At 54.7% G+C, this 23453-nt stretch overlaps 1 protein-coding gene across 1 annotated transcript in view; it reads left to right on the forward strand.

The window, feature by feature from the left end:
• EPHB1 (EPH receptor B1) overlaps window positions 1-18615 on the forward strand; it is a 43374-nt gene extending 24759 nt beyond the window's left edge. The window contains exons 4-16 of the mRNA XM_032193367.1: window positions 4342-4497; window positions 6965-7300; window positions 8932-9113; window positions 9253-9415; window positions 11575-11683; window positions 11877-11941; window positions 14126-14248; window positions 15284-15531; window positions 15635-15850; window positions 17315-17464; window positions 17942-18135; window positions 18246-18401; window positions 18490-18615. Of these exons, the coding sequence (XP_032049258.1) occupies window positions 4342-4497; window positions 6965-7300; window positions 8932-9113; window positions 9253-9415; window positions 11575-11683; window positions 11877-11941; window positions 14126-14248; window positions 15284-15531; window positions 15635-15850; window positions 17315-17464; window positions 17942-18135; window positions 18246-18401; window positions 18490-18598 (2207 nt within the window). The 3' untranslated portion in view covers window positions 18599-18615. The remainder of the gene's footprint in view (window positions 1-4341; window positions 4498-6964; window positions 7301-8931; window positions 9114-9252; window positions 9416-11574; window positions 11684-11876; window positions 11942-14125; window positions 14249-15283; window positions 15532-15634; window positions 15851-17314; window positions 17465-17941; window positions 18136-18245; window positions 18402-18489) is intronic.
• The last annotated feature ends 4838 nt before the right edge of the window (window positions 18616-23453 follow it).

Genomic DNA, 23453 nt, shown 5'->3' on the forward strand with positions numbered 1-23453 from the left:
GGGGTGGGGGGGGAAATAATCATTTTTCTGAAGTTACGGCTTAATGAAGACATCCGTTAACAGCCGTACACCATTTCTCAAGGAGAACATCCAGAAAACCTTGTTATTTTTTTTTTCCCCCCTAATGAGCATGGTGGGTTTTAATGGAGGTGTTAATTGGACGTCATTAGCCAAAAGGCTCCGCGGGTGGGTTCGGGTCCTGTGCGGACACCCGGAGGAGCCGGCTGCTGCCGGGGCAGGATCAGGCCTCCGAGGGCTCGGGGCAGCTTCCCGCTGCTTCGCTTTGCTGCATGTGGGCTTTTTATTTTATTTTTTCCTCCTCAAAGACTGCCGTGTATATATTCCCTCCAATTTACAACGAGGACTTTTGAGTGTTGTATCAATTTTAGCCTTAAAAGAGGCAGAAAAAGCCCGTGGATTTTTTTTCAATAATTACATATATATATGTTTTTTTTTCTTCCAAGGGTTTTTTCAAGAGCCTATTTACAAACAGGGGAATAAATCCGCCTCTGACACGCCGGCTTTGTTCCACCAGGCTTACGGGCAGGCCTGGGAGCGAGCCCCACAGCCCGTGCTCGGCCCCGCGGGAGCCGGGATTGTTCTCCTGCACAATGGCAGGGCGGCGAGGAAGCGCAGGGTCCGGCCCGCGTCCGGCCCCGCATTGTTCCCCGCCGATGTTTGCAAAAACGCCGAGCACCTGGCCAAGCCGGTGACTCATTCCCAGCAGCCCGAAAACCTCCCTGTGACTTTTTTTTTTTTCCCTTCCCCCTTGGTTTGGTTTGTTGGGTTTGCGGTGGGACGATGCCTCCGCTGCGCTCCCACCTGGCGGTGATTTCGGTCACGTTTGGGTACCGAAATCGGTGCCTTTGTAGGGAGCCCCAACGTGCAAGGGATGTTTCGCAGCTCGGAAGAGCTCCCGGAGCTGCCCACGTACAGAAAATCTCGGCCTCACTGCGTGCACAGCAGGTGTTAAGGATGGGGGAGACTTTTCTCCTCCTCTCCCCCCATTTGTTGATCCCACACCGGTGTCGGCGCTGTTTGCAGAGGGGCTGTTCCCAAAATCAGCCTGGCAGGGTGTCCGGGCAGCGTGCGGCAAGGCGCAGAGGGTGACTTAACCTCACCTCAGCCCGGCCGTGCTCACGAGCAACTTTGCTCCTCTTTTATTTTTTTATTTTTTTATTTTTTGTTGTTGTTGGTTTTGGTTTTTCCCCCGTTCCTTCATTTCCTATTTCTATCTGGCAGTGGAGCCAAAGTGCCACAGGAAAGCACGCTTCCAGGGGATTTGGTTTCTCCTGCAACCTTTCTGGCGAGCAGGGGGAGGAGGGTGCCTGCCGTGGGGTCTGGCCCCTCGTGCCCATGGGGTTGTGCCCTATCTGGGGCTTCCTCCCTGCCTGGCTCCATCCCAGTGCGCTCCCCCCGTTAAAACCCGCGCTGCTCTGCGTCTGTGTGTCCTGGCAGCGCGAGCGGGGCCACGTGGCTGGAGCCCTCCACCGGCACCGTCCCGGGGTGCCTCATCCATCACGGCATCGGCGCTAACGAGGAACCACTTCAGGCGTAATTAATAAGCACTTGATGTTGTCTAGATCGAGGGGCTACTTGCCTGGCGTGAGCGGGCAGTGGAGGGAAAGGTGCTTAATGAGCTCCTGGCAGGAGAGGGGAAGGTTTCCAAGCAGCGCGGAGGGGCTGTGCGGGGCACGGGGCTGCTCCAGGCGCTGGTGGCACCACGAGGTGCTCCTGGCTTCCCCATGGGGCAACATTCAGTGTCCTGGGGGCCCCCGGGGACCCCGATGGTAACAAGGCAGAAAGCGGATGCGTTCCCAAGTGGTCCATGACTGCCTGCTCCCTGCCAGCATGCCCTCGGTGCCGCCTTTTGTCCCTAAGGAGATGTGACCTTGCTTGATGTGACCCTTGCATCCAGATTTGCTTTTTGTTCCTGCAGCGCCTGTTTCCCGTAGTGTTTCTTAAGAGCCAAGCAGAAACGAGCTTGCGCAGGCGAAAAAAGGGGCTCACAAAAGTGACCTGGAGTTTTGTTTTCTTCCCATTGGCTGTTTTTGAGGGCAAAAAAGAATTTTCCTGCTTTCCACCGAGCTGGCAGCCTTGTGGCATCATCTGCTTTCCTTTTTACGTGTTGAGCTTTGCTTTTTCTACATGAATAAACCATCGTGGGCCAGGCTCGGAAGCTGCTGACTTTAATTTATGTGTGTCCCACGGCAGATCTAAGCCTATTTCTCCAGAGGTGAAGGGCTGGCTTAATTAACTCGCTGCGTCAACGCGACGAGACCGGAGCTGCTTGTAATTATGTTGGGCGGGCGCTCAGCTCCCAGCCTTTGGTGCGTGTTTGGAAAATGGGGTGAGTCGAGGTGGTTTAAGGCAAACGGAGAGGGCTTTCTCCTTCTTTCTGAGGACTGGGAGGCAGGGAGGCTCCGTGGTGGTGGCGTGTCCCCATCGTGGTGGCACAGCAGGTATCCAGGGCCAGCTGGTCCAGGAGAAGACCTCACCCTGGTCTGAGGTTGTGTCCACGCAGCCCCAGGCCACCGCGTTGATTTGTCCTCCTAGGAATGGTCGGGACAGGATGAATGTGATAAATGCCCTCCGATCACCTTGGGCGTAATCATAGCATCCTCTAAATGTCACTTTTTCCTACAGGGGGCAATTTCAGGTGGGCATTTATTTGCCTTTATGGCATCTTTCATCCTCTTTAGCCTCCGTGTGGTCCGTGCTTGGAGGTGGCGGCACGAGGAGGAGCGCTGCCTCGCTGCTCCAACACCCTTAAAGCACCCTCGTTAGGGCTAATTGCGAAATCAACGCCGGGGGATAGCGGGGCTGGTTTTGGGGCGGGGGGCTCGGGGGACGGGGAAGGTCCCGGGCTCAACCTGGAGGACTTAAGCAAACCTGCTGTAATTACAGGAGAGCAGTGCTAATTAGTAATAGTAACAATTAAGGGCCACGTGTTTGCGGATTACAGGAATTTGCAGAGAAGCAAACTGATAAAAGAAACCTGAGGATGCCAGCTCACGGAGCGGACTTTGTTCCCATATTTTGACAGGTGTGGCTGGGCTTCCTTGTAATTAAAACAACGCAGCCCTCACACCGACCCACCAGCACGCTGAAGCCAGGGGCTGTTATTATGAAAACCTTCCTCTTGTCATCCTCCCTCGCTCTCCTGTTGCTTGCCCAATGGGTTCAGGTGGACGTCCTCTCCATCCTTATCCTGGTAGGCGCCCAGCACGCTCCCCGTGCTTTTCCAGGAGCAAAAAGGGCACGTGGGGATGGACCCACTGTGTATGGGGACAGCACGGGGAGCGGGGACGTTCCAGCCCTTGGCCGTGGTGGCCTCTGCTTTGGCGTCCTGATGGTCACCTTCAGGGCTGGTGGCCCGTGTGTCTGGCTGCCTGCCTGCACGAGCCTTTGGCTCGTGGCCTCTGCGTGCTTCCAGAAGAGGCCACACGTGTGGCACAGGCGCTGTGGGACGCAGGGGATGGTGGCGGGTCCCTCCGGGATGCTGCCAGGAAGAGTTGGTCCTTTGTAAAGCACCAGGACCGTGTTTCAGGCCGGGGGAAGATCCCCTGAATAATCAAATCGTAAAATATTGTTTTGATTTATTCCTTTTTATCATCTTTTAATATCTGGAGAGACTGCGCAAGCAAGAGGCCTTCATGAGTTTTGAATGACAGGTTAAAGGGCTCCAATAAAGATTAGATGGTCCACTATCTCCCAAGGAAATTGCATCAAAGTGGTTACTCCTGCTTGCTCCTATTAATTTCCTCTTCATGGCTGCTAGGAGATGCCTCATATCCTGATGCAGCAGGCAGGGGCTAAGAGGCACTTCCCATTATCTCCATCATCGCCGTGTTTATGAGACACTTAGTGTGGTTCTTCGCCGCGCGGCGCCTCGGAGGTGGTGGCATCGCGGGGCAGAGCTGGGAACAAGCGGCCGTGGGGCCACCACCGTGCAGGTGACGGGGGAGCCGCCCTGGCCAGGTGGTGGCCTGGTCCCTCTGGTACAGCCAGGGAAATTTGGGAGCTCCCTTCTGCAGCCTTGGGGCTTTTGGGGGTGTCAAGGGCAAAGGGGGGGCATCAAGTTGAAGGAGCATCCATTTGTCAGCACCTCCTCGGTAAGGGCCACCATGGTGGGGTGGGACAGGGACAAGGGACCCCATCTGTGTCTCTCCATCTTCACCCTCTAGCACGGAGCAGCGATGCAGCTGATTAACGAGGCCCCCTCCCGTTAAAGGCTCGAGGGGACGGTGGGGAGCAGGGACATCCACCACCACCACCCGGCAGAGCCCCGGCTCCTGCCCGTCCCATCCGAGCACAACCTCTCTGCTCTTCTCTTTGCAGCCTGCCCGGCCGGGACCTTCAAGGCCAGCCAGGGTGCGGGGCTGTGCGCCCCGTGTCCCCCCAACAGCCGCTCCAGCGCCGAGGCGTCGCCGCTCTGCGCCTGCCGCAACGGCTACTACCGGGCCGACCTGGACCCGCCGGCGGCCGCCTGCACCAGTAAGTACTGGGAGGAAACTGGGGGCCGGGCTCAAGCCCCGGAGCTGTGTCTGCACTCTGCTGTCTTGTTCCTTGTCTTGTGGAGGGAGTGTTTTGGGGTGGGGGAGAGGGGTTCTGCCTGGTGGCGTGTGCCGTCAGGGGTGTTTCTGGGGTGGTGGTTACGGGCTCCAGCTTGATTTTTGGTGAGGAAAGAGGCTGGGAAAGAAAAGAGGACTGCTGGTGTTCTTCAGCCCGGTGGGAGCGTGGCTCCTGGCCTCAACGCCTCCCAAACTGCCCGCCCAAAATCGCCACCGACTCAGGTCTTTAAGCCAGGAGCTTTAACACCAGGATGTTACAGAATACGACCGCTGAAGATGCTCTCCCTTATCCTCATCTTCCAGACCTCACCGTTTGGCTGCAAGCTGCTGTGGGTGCTGGCCGCCTCCTCTCCCACAGGGGCGCACCCCTTGTACTGAGCCCCAAAGCCCCAGTTGCTCAGCGGTGGTGGCAGCGCTGCCCTCTCGCCCTGTGGCTGCCTGGGGGCCAGCACGGAGAGTGGTTCAGGGCCGAGGATTTCTGGTCTGCATCCCCCTTGTTTTATTATTTAGGGGGTGTGGCTGGGACTTCCCATGCTGTGTCCGATCTGCAGCTCCTTAGAAGATCTGTTGTAGGTGGGGTTAACCTACAGAAACCCAGTTTTTGAGGGTGATGGGATGTTTCCCATGCTGGCCACCCCACATCTTTCTCTGGAGCCTGCATGGGTTAGTGCCGTTGTGCTTGTGCCTGCCGGGATGCACCTGATGCCAAGGAGTCCCTGAGGTTCCCCTTCAGAGCTGGAAATGTGTGTCCATGTGGTGCTGAATTGCTCGACCTGTTGGAGCAGAAGTCAGAAGGTACAACACCTGCGGATGAATCTGTGCCTTCTTTGTGTCTCGTTACGTTGCTGATTTACAGTACTGCTTCATGAAGGGATTACAGTATAAAAAAAAAGCCCATTTACTGATTTTATTCTTCCTTCTCATCAAAGCTTAGTTTTCAAACAGGCTAACTGGAGGTGCCAGCTGTTCACTGACGAAGCTGTTCTGTGTCACAGGACTAAATACTTCTCCATCTTTGTTTAATTTATTAGTTGATCATTAATGGGAAATCCCCCCAGTAAAGCAGTGCCACAGCCTTGCTGGTGCCTTGAACAGGGCAGCTTCTTCCAGAAACTCTTCCCCATTTCTTTTCTTTTTTTTTTTTTTTTTTTTTCTAAGAGCCCTTAAAGCTCAAAACATTGCAGCTGAAAGCTGTCACCTGTGTCAGTGCTGTGGTCCTGGGTGTGCCAGGAGGGCAGTGTGGTTCTGGGGCTAAGCATGGGTAACTGGGAGGTGTGCTGGCGGTGCCTTGGTTTGGAAGAGAACCATGCTAGGCAGGCAAGCAGTAATGCTGGGAGCACGAGAAGCTGGTGGCAGGAGCCTCCTTGACCAGGGCAAAAGGCTTTTTCTCCTTTTTTTTCTTATCTGTTAAGGATCAGAGGCACCTTGAGCCTGCAAAATCCCTTGCTGGCAAGGATGCTGTGCTGGCAGTAGCTCAGTGACAAGCACCTTCAGCCCAGTGCTGGGGGAAAGAATTAAATGGATGGGATTTTTGTTACTTGATTCTATTTTACTTGTTGCCTGTTGCCTCCCATTCCAGCGAATAATTCCTGCACATCCCCAGATTCCCCAGCACACTTGTGGGAGGTCCCCCAGGACATTTTTCCTCTTTCAACCTCTTCTCTAAGGTCAGGTCCTCCATCATTTTTATTGCTCCCTCTGAACTCTTCCTGACGTGGAGAAGTCCTTTTTTTCTTCCTTGCAAGTGCAGTGCTCACACCCGAGCCCTGCTGGCATGAGTAATTAATTGTTCTCTTGGCCTTAATGTAAGGCAGCAGACAGCTTTTGGGTTTTCAGAGGTGGACCCACCTGGATGACACAGCTGTGCACTGGATTTCTCTCCCTGGTGTGGCTGGCACCTCCTTTGTCGCTCCCTATCGATCCCAGCCGCGTTTTGCCAACATACAAAATTGGTGCTGTATTTAATTCCCTTCCGAAGCATCCGCCACAGCTCCCATCTCGGTACTACCCGCGGCGTTGATCAATGAACTCTCTCGTCTGACATCCCAGCTGCTAATAAAACACTCCGACGCTGTGGGTAAATACCCATGCTCCCAACCTGAAGCGCCGAACCACCAATAACCGTTTACTATTTCTGACTCTTTTCTCCCCTTGTTCCTGCGTTTCTATGAGGTTCTGGCTAGGTGATGTGTCAGAGTCCCAATCTGAGCCCCCAAGCCTCTTTCTTCTGCTGGAGGCGTTGGTGGGTGGGGATGGAGACAGGAGAAGATAGGCAGAGGTGGGGAAAGTCTGTGCCGTGTCCAAAGAGGTGGTGATGTCCCTCCTGCCCAGCCCCAGAGCAGGCAACGTTTGGCACGAGGACCTGTCTCAACCCCTCTCCTTCCCCACAGGCGTCCCCTCTGGCCCCCGCAACGTCATCTCCATCGTCAACGAGACCTCCATCATCCTGGAGTGGAACCCGCCGCGGGAGACGGGGGGCCGGGACGATGTCACCTACAACATTGTCTGCAAGAAGTGCCGCTCGGACCGGCGCGCCTGCTCCCGCTGCGACGACAACGTGGAGTTCGTGCCCCGGCAGCTGGGGCTGACGGAGACCCGCGTCTTCATCAGCAGCCTCTGGGCGCACACGCCGTACACCTTCGAGATCCAGGCGGTCAACGGGGTGTCCAACAAGAGCCCCTTCCCACCCCAGCACGTCTCTGTGAACATCACCACCAACCAAGCTGGTGAGTTGTGGGGAGCTGGTTGCGATGCCGGGGTCTGTGCCTGCTGTTTATCCCCCACTAGATTTATGGGGGTGAGGTGGCACCAACCCTTCCTTGCACTTCTGCGGTGGGAATGGGGAAGTGGGTTGAAACCTGGCCCTTCCCTGTGGGGCAGGAGCACAGCAGGCAGAGGGGATGGGGAAGAAGCAGGGGATGGTAATTTCTGCTTTGTGCCGAGCGTGTAACGCAGGCAGCCTTTGTTAACCTGCTCCCTCAGGAGAGCGCAAGACAGAAACCTGGCGTAAATTTTTTAGTATCTCCCCTCCTGGGAACGCCGATCCTGTCAGACTCTTGTGTTATGTTTGCGCCTGGCTATCATTGCTGTCTTGTTAACCATGTGCAAGCAAACCTGCTCCTTGCACTGAGACCTTTTCTTCTGGGGTGCGTTTTGGAGGAGTATTTTTGCTGCCCCCTGCTCCTCTATCCTTGCAAGTCCCCTTCATCTTCCCAGCTCTGCTTTCCTGGAGCTCGTGTGGCTCTGCCTCCTGGTCTCCCTTTCTTCCCCTCTCCCCCTCTTCCTTGCTGTGTTTGCCTTGTGAATGCTGTGTGCCCCCTCCCCGCTGCTCTCGGCACTGATCCTGGCTCTGCAGTGAGCTTTTCCACCTGGTTTCCAAGTGGCCTCGTGTTTGCGCATGGCCGGATCCACGCAGGTTGGTTGGTGTTGGCTCGCCCCAGTTGGGCACTGGGTGTTTGGGCACAGCATCAGCCCTGCCATAGACAGGCAGGAACGTGGGGGGGGGGGCTGGGAACGCAGCAATTAACAGCACAGCTATCAAGCTAAGTGTTTAAATTCAGAAAATGAATGTCTTGGAGCGAAAGTGGAAAAGATTTAAGGGGGAAAAAAAGGATTAAGCGTGCTGGATAAACAAAGGCAGCACTGGGCTGTTGACATCTCCTGCAGCACGGTGCAGGCGTGCCACTCGTTTTGATGTGCTGAGCGGGAGGGAGCGATTATCCTCCCTCCTTTGTCCTGAGCACGGTGACCCTGTGTGGGTCACCCTGGCACAGCTGCAGTTCTGTAGGGCCTTGGATACCTTTCCTGGAAGCTTTTGGTAGGAAGGGGGGCATGATTAGGGCCACGCTGCCTGGCTCTGGCCCTTTCACGTGCACCTTGGAGGGCAGCAGGTCTGGGGTGGTTTGAGTCCGTGCTGCAAGTTTGGGCTTTGGAAATGGAGCTCCTTGGAGGCTGGGCACTGCGGCTCAGTGCTTCTGGAGAGCCCCTAAGAGCAGAGCCAGCAGCGAGCAGTGGATGCAGGTGCCACAACCAGGTGTCCCGTGGTGTGCTGGGGTCACATCCTCGACTGCCTCAAGTTACAGAGCGTGCCCAGGGAGAAGGAGCACTGAGGATTTCCAGATCCCTAATTAAAAAGAGTAATTGGTTTAAATACCAGAATTCCCCCGCTGGCACGCCGCTCGGGCTCTGTGTGAGCTGCTGCACTGCTGCTCTTCCCACCGCCAGACGGGGACCTTGTCCCGTGGGGCCAACAGCCGCAGGCGTGAGAACCAGGAGACGGGTGTAAATCAGAGCTTCCCCCCTCCCCTGGTGCTCAGTCCTACCCCTCGGCGTTAATTTCCCCCCCCTCCCTTGGCAGCACCCTCCACCGTCCCCATCATGCACCAGGTGAGTGCCACCATGAGGAGCATCACGCTGTCCTGGCCGCAGCCCGAGCAGCCCAACGGCATCATCCTGGACTACGAGCTGCGCTACTACGAGAAGGTGAGCCGCATCTGCACGCCCGACGTCAGCAACGCCGTGGGCTCAAGGCCGGCAACGGTAAGCTCGGGTGGAAACCTCACCGCAGAGGGTGGGCAGGGGGAGCAGAGGGTGGGCTTACGGCATCAGCACAACCTTCCTGAGATGTCCATCGCCGCCCGCTCCGGCTGACCCCTTTGTCTCCCGGCCTTACCCACAGGACCACAACGAGTACAACTCCTCCATGGCCCGCAGCCAGACCAACACGGCCAGGATCGAGGGGCTGCGCCCCGGCATGGTGTACGTGGTGCAGGTGCGAGCGCGGACGGTGGCTGGCTACGGGAAGTACAGCGGGAAGATGTGCTTCCAGACGCTGACTGACGGTGAGCGAGTGGCCGGGGTGCAGGGGGGGAGGAGGACACGTTCCCAGCCGCAGCTTCAGGCTCTAATTGGATTAAATGAACTTGTCTCTGCGAACCTCTCCCCCGGCGGGCAGCATGGCAAAAGCCAGGTGATTTACAGGGATGTCTTATTAATTGCCAGCTGGAGGAGTAATCTGCTGTAAATCTGCTATCTGTGTTTGCTCCCCTGCTATTTAGCTGTGGTTTCGCCTTTCCTGCATCCATCCGTGGTGTTGGGGCTGGGTGCTCTCCAACCCAGTCGGGTCCCCTCCCTGCTCTCATTTCTCCGGGTGTTTGAGTCGTCCCTCCTATAAATCAGTCCTTCCAGCCCTTTCATCAGTTTTATTGCTTTTCTCTGAATAACGTCAATAAAAGATGCAGAGAGCAGAACAGATGGATGGAAAAGAGCCATGCCTTTTCCTGCCCCGGGTCATCATCCATGGTGTGCTCAGCATGCTGTGGTGGGGAGGAGCGGAGGGGTGCAGGCCCCCCAAAAGGATGTGAAGCCGTCCTGAGGTGTTTGGAGCCACATCTGTGTCCTTTCAGGCAAACCCTGAAGGCTCAGACCCATCTCTCCCAGGGTTCCTCCCCCAAGGTGGTACACTGGAGGAAAGGGCAAGTCACAACCTTCACGGTGTCTTCTGGCCTCCTCACCAGAGTCTTGCTGTCATTCCCCTTCCCAGTGAGTGGACACCCAGAAATACTGCATCCCTTTAGGCACTAATAACTCATGGGATGGCTTTTCATCACTCCTGGCTTTGGAACAAATGCAGGAGTCAGTGAGTGGAACAAGGCTGTTTTCTTGGTCCTTCTGCCCCTCTAGAGGCTGAAGTCCCTGCAGAGAGCCCTTTTTCTGTTGCTCTCAGCCCAGCTGTGCTCCAGTTAGGTGACACCCGTGGGTCCCAGCCCACTGGTTCACCAACCTCTGCAGGCTGGTGAATGCCCAGCGCCAGGGCTACAAAACTGCAGAAGCACTGGCTCCCCAGGGAGCCTCGAGAGAACCCGACTTGGAGGTCAGGCTGTGTGACAAACAACCGTTTAATATCTTTGTCAACGCAATTAAAGTTGCCTTTGGGTTGGCCACGTCTTGGTCATGAGAAATGTGTCCTGCTGTGATGAGATGGGGTCTGCAGTTGGACTGCCTTGGGGTGGGACAGTGCCTTGCAGGCACTCCATGACCCCAGCCCCAATCTCCACCCTGGCATCTCCAAACTCATGGTTTTCCCAGTCCAGGACAGGAACCAGCCAGCTGCAGGATGCTCAGAGCAGGGCATGTGTTGGGCAAGCTTCTGGCAGCAGGGAGAAGAGGGAAAAGCACACAGGGGACTGAAAGGAAGGAAATGGTAATAACCCCCCAGTGCCTTCAAGATCGAGGATTAGAGAAGTGAGAAGAAAAACCCTGCCTCAAATAAGCAATTAATTGAAATTTAATAAGAATGGATATTGTAGATTATTAAATAATAATTGATTGTTAGAGGAGAATTTCTTCGGATTTGAGCAGCATGCAAGGGAAAAATCTAGCTGCTGGTAATTAACTGCAGAGCAGAAAAATACAGATAAAAGGGTGTTAAATACTTCCTTTTGGAGTGAATTTTATTTTAATCCCTGCTTGTGGCTTCTGGCATGAGCGACAGGGCAGGACTGTGCTGGCTAGGTATTGCTCCGCAGACCTAAATGCAAACAGGTCAAGCCTGCTTCTCATTTACACCAACATCCTCTTGCTTTAATGTGGCCTGAAGTTAGGTACAAAAATCAAATGAAAGTGGCCTTGTCTTGAATGAGGTTTGCAGCTGAGTCTGATGCTCTCAGTTGTACCTCTTCTCTGGAGGGTCTCTTCCCCACCTGCTTTCCTGGAAGGTTTAGGAGCTCTGTGAGACCCCATGTTAAATTTGGTTGAAATGACCAATGGGTCATTTATTGACTAAATTTATTGAGCGAAGATGTGGCCAAAGCCACTCTGTAAACTTCTTCCCTTTGGAAAACTGGACCTAAGCTCTGCTGGTTTGATTTCCTTCCTAGGACCTTCTCATCGATATTTTTAACCCTTGCCATGGGAGCAGCCCCCACGGGGATGTTTTGGGAGCTCTGCTCATTTCCAGGGGCTGCGAGGGAGGGCTCACCTTGTCCTTTCTCTCCTGCAGATGACTACAAATCCGAGCTGAGGGAGCAGCTGCCGTTGATCGCGGGGTCCGCAGCGGCTGGGGTGGTCTTCATCGTCTCGCTGGTGGCCATCTCCATAGTCTGCAGCAGGTGAGAACGTGGAGGAGTGGCTGGAAGATTTGGTGCAGGAGGGGAGGGATGGGGAAATCACTCAGGATGCTATCAGCAGAGAAGGGAGCTGGAGGTGGTCACCACGGCGTGGGCAAAGGCACCAAGGTGCAGGCTGCCTGTCGGGGGGTGGTTTGTGGCACTGCTCACGCAGTTTTCTGGTCTCTCCTCCCAGGAAGCGTGCGTACAGCAAGGAGGCCGTTTACAGCGATAAGTTACAGCACTACAGCACCGGGCGAGGTGAGCAGGACAGGGGAGAGGGGTCAGGGTGGCTTTGTGGGGTTGTGGTACCGCTGGTGGGGAGGGAGAAGAGCGAGCAGTGGGGGAGGATACAGGGGATGGAGGAGGATGCTGTGAAGGCTCCCAAAGGGAAGAAGAGGCAAACTGATCATAAAGGAGCAAAGCAGCAGCTCCAGGTGGTGATTGTGACCCAGCCCTCGGCTCCTGCACAGACCTGGCACACCAGGCTTACAGCTCTGTGCATCGTGAGCACCGGCAAACCCCATTTACACCCTCCTGAAGAAGTCTCCCGGGTGGATTTGCTTCCTTTCAGACTTGGTGCCTGGGACAAATGAGATCAGGCTATTAGAAATTAATTGATAAGAGCTGATGGGGAAATATGCCCAGGTTTGTGAGCAGATGGCAGGGAGGTGCCCTTGTGGGGTTATATAGGAAAAAGGTTGTATATTGCATTTTTAATTGTATCCTGGCTGGCAGCAGTCCCTCTGTGTAGCCTTAGAGGGGTTTTGCTGTGCATGTAGGAAGAAATCTCCATTGTGGGGCTGGGTCCTTCTGAAATACAACCCACGCAGATGCAGGGAAGCTGGGGTCCAGCCTGGGAGAAAACAGAGCAGTCAGTGCCAGAGCTGGGTCTCCCATGGGGATTTGGGGCTGGCAGCTCTAACATGGCAGGGCTCAAAACCAGGTAGAAAACTGGTGAAACAGGTCTTGGTATTTTATATATGACCGGGAAAAACCCGGTCAAGGTTAGCAAGCCTCCGGGCGCGTGGTTATTGCACGTGCCCAAGCAAAACAGGTGGGAGATTTGTGGCGAGCGACTAATGGGGAGATGAGCTCAGCAGCGGAACAAAGCCACTCGTTTAACGGCACGGCAATTAGAGCATCCTCTTACAGCTCCGTGTGCGTCGCCCGAGGGGTGTCTGCGCTGGGGCTGGTAACTTCAGAGTTAGAGGTGGTGAGAAGTGGGCTGCAATTTCTCGTGCCTCGTCCCTGTGTGATGCTTTGAGAGAGCCTACGTGCAGAAGGTGCCCCGCAGCGTTCTGTAGGGATAGAAAAAACAACCAACGGCCCAAGGTGCCCAAGTCACGCTCACTTGGATGGGATGGGAAATGCAAGTGCCTTAGGTAGATTTTGGGGGGGAGCTCAACCTGGTGTTTGCTGAGCCTTGAGTACGTCAGAGGGTGTTTAAAAGCCAGCCTGCATTGAGAGCGGGCAGGAAACTTTGGCGTTATTTTTCTCCTTTATTTATTCAATTTTTTGATCGGTGAGTCAGTCTTGGTTACGATCCTGTAAATCCCTTTGTAATCCTGGCTGGAGCATCAGCTGCTCTTGTAAAAAAATTTATGGGGCAGTTAAAGTGTACGAGACAGAGCCGTAAAGGGATTTATGAACTGGGAGATGCACAGATGGCTTCATTGCAGTTGTCGTCACCCGCCCCGGAGGTGCAGAGCTCCTGCCCCAAACACCCCCGCTGTGGAGCAGGCGATGCCATGAGCCCCGTGTTCAGCAGCTTTAGTGATGCCCTGGCCAGTGCCGGCCCTCCAGGATAACCTTGAGGACCAAGTGTCCCCCGCACTGACATGCTTTTAGGGTCAGGATTTACTGTCACCATCCCCTGCCCTTCCTGGGTTGTGGTCTGGCCTGAAGGCAGTGCCCGTGCCTCCCCGTGGTGCGGCCGGATCCTGCTGCCGCCCAGCAGGGATGGATGAAAGGCCAGCAAAGCCGCACTTTTATGGCTCCATACAGGTTTTTGATTATAATTGCTGCACTCTGTCAATTTAGTGGCAGCCACAAAACTATCAGAGGCCTTTTTGGGTAAATAAATATTTCTTAAATAATGCATCTTGCCTCATAAAGTTGCCAATTCCCCTGCCATAAAAACCGCTAATTGTAGTTGCGGTCTGTCGGTGTCCCTGTGAGCTGGATGCTCATCGCTGGTTCCTGCCTGCCTCGTTCTCTCTCCTCTCCCCTTCTTCAGCTTCTGCTCCCTCCTCTAACCTTGCTGGAAGGGACAAAAGAGGAACATAGTGGGCTGTTGGAGGTGGTGTGGAAGAGCACATAGCAGCTGATTTAATGGACATGGGGAGGGGAAAGTGTGAGAACAGTCTTCAGGTCTTGGCCATGGCACAATGACTTCTGGTTTTCTTTCTCTTTTGCCACTTTTCCTGTGTTTCTCATGACAAGGGTCTCCAGGGATGAAAATCTACATCGACCCCTTCACTTACGAGGACCCCAACGAGGCGGTCCGTGAGTTTGCCAAGGAGATTGACGTCTCCTTTGTGAAGATCGAAGAGGTCATTGGAGCAGGTGGGTCCCCACATACTCACCTCCCTGCCCTCTCCACTCCTCTTGGGTGGACACCTGTGGACCTGGGGCAGTTTTCTGGGGGGTGCATGAATGGTTCTTTGCTGGGAAATGCACAACCCTTAATGAGGCCTCGGGATATCAGCCTTTCATGCATTTTTGATGGATTAGGGGATATGAGGTTGATTTCTGCTCTCAGAGTAAATTCCTCTGAGACTGGGAGGAACTCTGTTAATGTATTTGCTGGGTGACCGTGGGATTTCCTAGTTTGCTTCCATGAGGTAATAAGAAAAAGCCAGATCTCTTTCCAGTCTGTGCCATATTCCCATACATATGTATATGTACACATGCATACCCATATCTGTAAGTCATCTGTGCTGCTTTTATTGCAATTTTTAAATGACTGTGTCGTACTCGTAGAAGAGAGTGCGAAGCTGGGGGAAAGCCACAAGGAAGCAGTGAGCTGTTTCAGTCGGGATCAAGTTCAGCAATGTATCAGCTGCCTTTTGCTGCTCATCAAGGCAAAGCAGCTATAAGCCTGGCTTAAATGTAATCCCTCCGCAGACAAATTTCACCTTGGCGAAGGAAAAGCTCTCCCGGTGGAAACAAGAGGGAGCCTTCTCTGCGTTTTAAATCAGAATGCAGCAATGAAAATAGACCAGTTATTTTCCATTCATGGATAAATGATGTGCAAAAAGGTGACCGTGATTATCAATGTTGACACCTTGCACTTGAAGGAGCCCTTAGAAATTCGAGCTCTGCCAACATTCCCTTGGGATTCACAAGAGCAGCCCCAGGCTCCACGGTGGTCGGTGATGGGCTCTGGCAGCCTGGAGAAGGCTGCAAGCCCAACCATGTCCTCAGCACCTTTCAAAGAGGATGAGCACGTAGACTTGTGAGCACCATTAGGTGTCAACGGGTTGAGAGCACCGTTGGGTGTCAGCTGGTTGGTGTTCTTCAGCCGCTTGGTTTGGAGCTCCAGGTACTGTTCTGTGCAGTTGTATATGGAGGTGGTAATGGATGGTCTTGCACTTGCAGGGGAGTTTGGAGAAGTGTATAAAGGCCGCCTGAAGCTACCTGGCAAGCGGGAGATCTACGTGGCCATCAAAACTCTCAAAGCTGGCTACTCGGAGAAGCAGCGCCGGGATTTCCTGAGCGAGGCCAGCATCATGGGGCAGTTTGATCACCCCAACATCATCCGGCTGGAAGGGGTGGTGACCAAGAGCCGACCTGTCATGATCATCACTGAGTTCATGGAGAATGGGGCCCTGGACTCCTTCCTACGGGTAAGGCGACGTGGGGCTGTGCCAGCTGTTGGTCAGCCACAGGATTTGGGGTGCAGGCTCTGTTGCCCCATCCCGACCTCATGCTTGCTCTTTTCAATCACAGCAAAACGACGGGCAGTTCACGGTGATCCAGCTGGTGGGGATGCTCAGAGGAATTGCAGCTGGGATGAAGTACCTTGCAGAGATGAACTATGTCCACCGAGATCTGGCAGCCAGGAACATCCTGGTCAACAGCAACCTAGTGTGCAAAGTGTCAGACTTCGGGCTCTCGCGCTACCTGCAAGACGACACGTCTGACCCCACCTACACCAGCTCCTTGGTACGTACCTCGCTTCCTGCAGCAGTAACCCCACCAGCCTCCTGATGATCCCCTACCACCATGGTGGGGGATCAGCCCCTCTCGCAAGGGCTCTGGGCTTGAGAGCAGCTTGGGTGGGTGCTCAGAGGGCTGGTCCACCTCTTGTCTCCTCTTGCTGCTTTCCTTCCATCAGCAGGGAAGGCTCTACTGCTCAGCTGCTGCCTTGTTTGGGAAGGCTGACTTTCCTTGTTCTTATTCCCTTTTTCATGATCCTCTTTTTCTTCCTTTCTCTTCCTCCCTTTTATGAGTTTTCTGTCTCCCTTGTCTCCAAAGCACCTTTCTTTTCTGTCCTGACCGTGCCGTACGAAGGGGTTAGGTGGAACCAGGGAGACATCACTAGGCAGTGTCTGCGCTGCATAAACCCCTGCCAGCAGGCTGGCGAGGCTGTCAGCGGCGTTATGGATGAGCAGACAAGAAGGCTGTGAGTGCCCTGTTGACCTGCTGGGCTCTCTAATTGATTAATCACTTATTAAAAGAGCTAATAACCTTCCTAACTCCTTGCAAACAATTCATAATACAGGGGTCTAACATGTGGCAGGGTCAGGCCTGGAAGAAGGAGAATGGAGGCAGTGCCTCTTCTCCAGGCAGACATCAGGGCAGCGAGCAGGGGCATGGGTTGAGTGCAAGAGCGAGGATGCACGTCCTACACCAACCCCTGCAAAGCAGTTTCTTGGGCTGCCAAGCTGTGCCCAGGCGGGCTTTGGCGTGATGTAGCTTACAACAGGAGCCCCAAGGAGATCAGACTGTTAGGATTTCATCAAATGGAAATAAACGGATCAAGTGAGTCACGGCACAGCCAGGGAGGTTAAAGCGAGCTGTGGGGTTTCTGGCTGGGCTCGGGTCTGCTCCTGCTCCCTGCCCAGACTCGTCCTGCGGCCATTGAGCAGAAACGCATCAGGTTTTTTGTTTGAAGACCCCAGCAGTAGCTGCTGGGAAGAGGCCTGGAGTAGCCTTTTCCCACCTTTAGAGATAAAAGAGATTATCTCATCTGTGTTTTTATTTAATTTAGGCCATAATAGATCTCCTCGGCAGCTGGGAAATGATGCTGTGCCTGCGATTACATCACTCTGCCTCCCACAGCAGGTTTCTAGCTCTGGGGAAAAGGCAGGAAAAACAACCTAGCAGTTAATTTCTCCATTTGTAGTTATTCAAATCAAATTTTTGCCATTCAGCCTTAAAGAGCAGCTGATGCTTCATTGGAAAGGCTACGAAAAACAATTGTGCTCAACGATTTACAATGCAGTTCTGCCCCGAGCACATACCACGCGTTTCTGTGTTGTGTTTTTTTTTTTTTTTCCCCTCTGTCCCTTGGCTTTCTGCTAGAAGAGCTGGGCTGTGCTTGACTGCAAGGCACTCACTGGCTTGAGCAGGATGTGTGCACAGGCTGCTGAGGCCGGGGTGCTCACCAGCTCCTGTTCTTGGCAGGGTGGGAAGATCCCCGTGCGGTGGACGGCCCCGGAGGCCATCGCCTACCGCAAGTTCACATCGGCCAGCGACGTCTGGAGCTACGGCATCGTCATGTGGGAGGTGATGTCGTTCGGGGAGAGGCCCTACTGGGACATGTCCAACCAAGATGTAAGTGCTGGGAGTTCGCTGAAAAAAAAAAAAAAAAAAGGGCAAGAAAAAAAAAAAAGCCCTGCCCAAATGGAAACCGAGGGGTCAAGGCAGTGCTGGAGATGCTCCAGACCCCGTCGCCTTGGTTTTTGAGATGAAACAGGCTGGCGAGCGAGAGGGATGGCGGGAGGGAAGCTGGGAAGAAAAGCCAGTGGGCTGGTAATTGGACTTCAGGAAGCTGCAGTGCCTTTGAAAATGTTCAGAGGGTTTGTGAGCTGGGAAAGAGCTTTGGTAGTGCGACTGCCGTACTCCAACACGATCCGCCGAGATAACGAGTGGCAGCGCTCCGCCGCGAGGAGCTGCGGCGCGCAGAGCATCAGAGCGGAGATTAACCTCCTGTGGCATCTCCTCCCGCCTGCTTTGCCGGCAATCACGGCCCGGCAGAGCTGCCTGCACGTCGCTGTGCCACATTCTCACGCTCTGCCTTGCTCCCCGCAGGTCATCAACGCCATCGAGCAGGACTACCGGCTCCCGCCGCCCATGGACTGCCCGGCCGCCCTGCACCAGCTGATGCTGGACTGCTGGCAGAAGGACCGCAACACCCGGCCTCGCTTCACGGAGATCGTCAACACCCTCGACAAAATGATCCGCAACCCGGCAAGCCTCAAAACTGTGGCTACCATCACCGCTGTGTGAGTCCCCCAGCGCCTGGCTTCCCTCCCTCCCTCCCTCCCTCCCTCCCTCCCCAGGGGTGAGTTTGGTGGTCCCGTCCTCACCCTGGTGCCTCTCTCTTCCCTTCCAGGCCTTCTCAGCCCCTCCTCGACCGCTCCATCCCCGATTTCACTGCCTTTACCTCAGTAGAAGACTGGCTGAGCGCCGTCAAGATGAGCCAGTACAGAGACAACTTCCTGAGCGCTGGCTTCACCTCCCTCCAGCTGGTCGCCCAGATGACATCTGAGTAAGTCCAGTGCCTCTACATGGCACCGGCTCGCGGGGTTGCTCAGCATGGCTGTCCACTGATGTCCCTCTGTCTGTCTGTCTTCCAGAGACCTCCTGAGAATAGGGGTGACTCTGGCTGGGCACCAGAAGAAGATCCTGAACAGCGTCCAGTCCATGCGAGTGCAGATGAGTCAGTCTCCGACCTCGATGGCGTGACGTCCCTCGCTCGACGGGGAGGGGACGGGGAGGGCAGGCGGCGGAGGCGGGAGGGGAGGAGCTGACGGAGCCGCGGTGCGACAGTCGGAGAGGGGCGGCCGCGGCCGGGGGCTGCGCCTGCCGGCGAAGCATGCTCCTGGGACTGGCCTTGGCCTGGTGACTCCCGTTCCTCGCCTACAGAAGCACACTTACCGATGTCACGGGGAATGGCATATAAATAAGTATAAATATGTACAAATAGTATATTTAAAAATGACAAAAAGACAAAACCACACACAAAAAAAAACAACCAACCAACCGACAATGAAGACAAACCAATGTACGTTGGGGAAACGAACCCAAATCCTAGAGACCAGACTCCACTCCCACCGCCAGTGAGCAGGAGTCAAAACTGAGGCGGAGGAAGGGGCTGTTGGGGAAGGGAGAGGCATCAGATTGAGTTCCCTGACCGGAGAAGCCACCGGCAGCGACCGCCTTCCTTCCTTTTTGCTTCCTTTGCTCTTCCTCCCTGCCCCGGCCCCTCCTGTTGCTCCTGCTCCCTTCTGTGCTCACGGCCTGGTGGAGCTCCTCAGCAGCCTCCGCAGCTGCCCCCGTCGTGTCCAGGTGTCGCTCTGCCAACTACCAAAGGACTTCGCTGACCGCTGCAAGGGGGGGGGATCCGACTCAGTCCAGTTAATGTCTTCATATTGAAGAAGAGATGTACCTTCAATAGAAAAACCTTGGTTTTTTTCTTTTGCTTGCATTTTTTTGCAAAAAGGAAAAACAGCAACAACAACAAAAAAAATCCATCATGGAAAACGGAAGGAGGTGTTCCCGTGTGTGTGTGTGTGCGTGTGCGCGCATGTACCTTGTCAACCTACCGTGGACTCGCTGCTTGTCCGTGCTCGGAGGTCGCCACCCACCCGAAGGCAGTGGGCGGCCAGGTCCCAGGCCTCAGCGTGGTGCAGGCGGGACCAGGACGAGGAGGATGCGAGGGGCCAGCGGGGACAGGACTGGAGGAGCCGCAGCGCGTGGGTACTGGGTTGTGGAGGAGGAGGAGGAGGAGGAGGAGAGATGCTCTGGGGAAGAGACTGATGAGGCCTCCAGAGCCTCGGGGATCTGCAGAAGATGGCTACGGAGAACTTTATTTCCCCCATCTTGTGGACCTAAGGATTTTGATATTGGGTTACAGACTTGGGTTTCATGGCTTCAGAGGTAGGTCCATTTGTCTCGTGTACTTCTCTGTCTGTCCATCCTTCTCTGTGTTTTTCTGCTTACTTCCTCGAAGCCTCTTCCAGTGAATATTTCAGTGTTTAATTTGATTTTTTTTTTCCCGACCGCTGATCTCCTTTGCAAATTGATCTAGTTAAAATTACTAGACGCATGTCAGTGTTTACACAGAATATTGTAAGTCTGGGCAATCTAACTTCCCTCTGCGGACTGCGCGGAGAGTTTATAAAATGAATGAACTCTTAATAAGGCTTTTACTTAGATGGCTATGTGCGAGTTGTAACGATCCATCACCGCGCCTGGCAGCCGGAACGGGGGCTCGCCGTGCCCTGAGGGCTGTGGGTCCCTGTCAGGAAGATGTTGGGGCTGCCTGGTACCTCCCAGCCCTACTGGGGTGCCTCAGGTGTCTGTAAGATGCCCTCCCCTGTGTCTCTCCATGCTGTGGGGTGCCCCGTGTCTGTCTGTCCAAGCGTGTGGCTTGGGAGGATGTGGGCTGACACTGCTGGCAGGAGAGGGTCCCACATGTTGGGGAGCTCTTTACTTTAGGTTTTTCTTCCCAATCGTCTAAGGAAACATCCTGCCGTGCTGCCGGAGAGCGGGAGTGAGCAGCAGGACTGAGCTTGTTTCGAATCGCTGAGCTCCCTCCGGAGAAAGAGGCAGAGAAAAACACCCCGTGTTTACAACGGCGGGGACTGCTCCTGGCCTGTCAGATAGACGATCGCTGGTACCTCTCGGGATCCTCGCGGCCCGAATCTGTATTCCGGGATGTTGTCGCAGCGCATACAACATGCAGATGGAGCGGGCGCCGTGCATGCTAACGCGCTGCCTCGCCACCTTGGTATTCACCGCAGCTGATGGATCCTTTGTGTTTTTTTTTTTATCACTTCTCTTTTACCAAAAGGAAGCTAAAAGCATTTAAAGGGACAAACAGCAGTGACACAGGGTAAATATCAAAACTCCCCCTTTGTGGCTGCTCTGCCTCGCTCAGTGTCCTTCTGCTGCCCACCTGGGGCTGGAGGGATGATGTGACAGCACCGCTGCCTGTACCTAACCTGCAGCCCACGCCTCCTGGGCTGTGGTGGGGCAGGCCATTCCCAGCCCCAGCTCTTCTCACTGGTTCTTGCTGTGGTGGCACTGGGCCTGGAGATGTCCCTTGTGGTGTTACACGAGCGCCCAGGGCTCAACAAGGAGTCTGAGTATGGCGTGAGCAATTCCTCCAGGGCTGTGGCACGGCTGGTGAAGGGGTGGCTATCTGATGCCCAAAGGTGGGCCACCTGGTCCCATGCCTTCAGAGACTTTGGACACTTCTTTTCCTCTTCAGACATAGCTGGGATGCAAACGTTGGGGCCTGAAGCATCCCTGGTACCACCACTGATGAGCAAGTCTGGCTGACAGTTCCTGAATCTGGATTTAGAGGGGGTTGTAAGCAAGCGGTGGCATTGTCCATATTGTTCAAGAGGTCCCTTCCATCAGCGATGGATGGAGAAGCTGCCCAGATGCTCCAGCTGGGGCAGGAGGCTCTGCCTTGCTGTTGCTTTTTCTCCGGACCCAGGAGGAATGTGTATTTGGGTCAGGTGGATGCTTTGCAGACTGAGAGGGACTCTACCAAATGGTTTCAGTGAGGAAAGAACCCTCCCCAAAACCCCAAACCAAAACCAAAAGCTCCCATTTCACATCATCTGCTCTGTGTCATGCTTGGTGTTCCTTTCCTCGATCCTAAATCAGAAGGGGTGTCTCGGAAATATTTTTTTTCCCTGAAGTTTCACTTTGCATAGGAAATAAGAGGGGGGAAAAAAGGCTTTTCTCATCGAAACAAAGCGCCTCCCTCTCTGCACTGACCTTTCCTCAGGCTGAGGGTTCACCCAACACACCTGGTGCTGGCTCTGGGGGTCCTTCATCACTGGGTGCCACCCAGACAGATCCTGGCCCTACCCCTGCTCCTCACCCCCTGCTATCACGGCCGTGCTCTGGGGCTCTCGGCTCCTTCTGCGCGTTCCTGCAGCAACTGCCAGGGGCCCGGGGGCGAGAGCCCCTCTGCGGTTTGGATGCTTTGTTCCCCCTCTGGAACTTGCTGCTCCTTTCCCAAAGCGCCGTCCCCGGCGGGGAGGAGGCGCTTGCTCAATAGCGGTAATTAAACCAGCCGAGGGGAGCCCAGCGTGTCCAGGGCAGGAGCGGGGACGAGGTGCGCCCGTTAATAGCAGCATTGTGTGTCTCTTGCCAGAAAAAAAAGAGGAACGCGCTTTGTGCCATTTAATGACCTTCAAATTAGCAGTTCTTTGAAAGCGCTTATGTATATTTAATTTTAAATGTTGCCGCAAGTCAGAGCGGGGCTGGCAATGAAAGCAGCAGGCGGCCGGTTTTTAACTAAGAGCAAGCCCGAAGTGGTATTTCCGAGCCCGGCAGCGGCTGTGGCCCCCTCCCCCTGCACCAAGGAGCCTGGTCTGGAGGGATGGGGATGGACAAATTGTTGTCTGTAAGGGGCTGAATCGAGCCTCTGAGGCATAAGGAACAGCCTGTATATTTGGGATACCCTCTGTTCCTGTTGGAAAAAAAAAAAAAAAAGAAAGGATAAAACATCAAGCAGTTTCTAAGGTGAGAAATGGATTTACAGAACCAGCAGCGGAGTTGCAAGCTCTCGGGGCTGCGTTGTGACTCCAAGGCCACCCTGCTGTCCCTGTGACACCCTGTTAAAATGCCGATGGGAAGGCAGGGCATCAGGTCAGGGTTTCACATCCACCTCGTGTGTTCATCCACGTGCTCTGCGTCCCCTTCTCTGGCGGGGTCCCCACGGCACAAGGAGCTGCAGGAGGTCACACAACGTCCCTGTTGGCATTGTCTGCTTTGGTACCCCATTTATGGATGCTCCTGCCAGGATGGATGCCTGTCATGGTACAGCTTGGGTGCCTCCAAAATGATGCTCCAAGAGATGGAGGGAGATCTTTCTGGGTGAGGCTCCTTTCTGTTTCGGAAGAGCCTGAAGGAGCCTGAAGCACCCCAAGCAATGATGGAGCAGAGGCACCTTCCCCACAGCCCACCTGTGCTGGTGGGACTGCCTCGGCATGGGGTCTCACCCCACTGCTCCTGGCCCCACAAATTGCACTCTCTGCGTGTCCCAGCTGAGCTCGCCCTTCTCCAAAACCCCTCGGCTGCCTTGTCCTGCTCTCCTGTTTCTACTGCCTGTGGGTTTTGGCTCTGCATCCATCTCTTGGGGGGTTCTGCTGGTTTGGGTCCATGTTTTGCGTGGCAGCAAGAGGAGGAGAAGCCGGCGGCTCTGCTGGTGGCGTGGCTGTGGATGGGGTCACCCTTCGGCTCGCGGAGGTTAATCCGAAGAAATCAGCTGCGTGAATTGTAAGTGGATTAGCTGAACGAGCTGGTTCCCAAAACAGGCGCGCCCTTCCAGGGCGGCCGCGGAAGTGGATTAGGCAAAAATCTGCTTACGGCCGCATTAACTCTGGGTAAGCATTGGGGGGGATTAGCGCAGCTTCTGTTATCCACTTAAAAAATGAATTTGAGTGAATTTTTCTCCGTGTTCCCAAACAAAGAAGCCTCGGTCACTTCTTCGTTCCCATTTCTTCTCCATTGCCCGTCTGTCTGGCATGCACGCTGCCTTTGCCTGGGCACTTTCTTGGGGAGCAGCTTTCCCTGC

Source organism: Aythya fuligula, chromosome 9 (genome assembly GCF_009819795.1).
Source record: "Aythya fuligula isolate bAytFul2 chromosome 9, bAytFul2.pri, whole genome shotgun sequence".
Taxonomy (NCBI): domain Eukaryota; kingdom Metazoa; phylum Chordata; class Aves; order Anseriformes; family Anatidae; genus Aythya; species Aythya fuligula.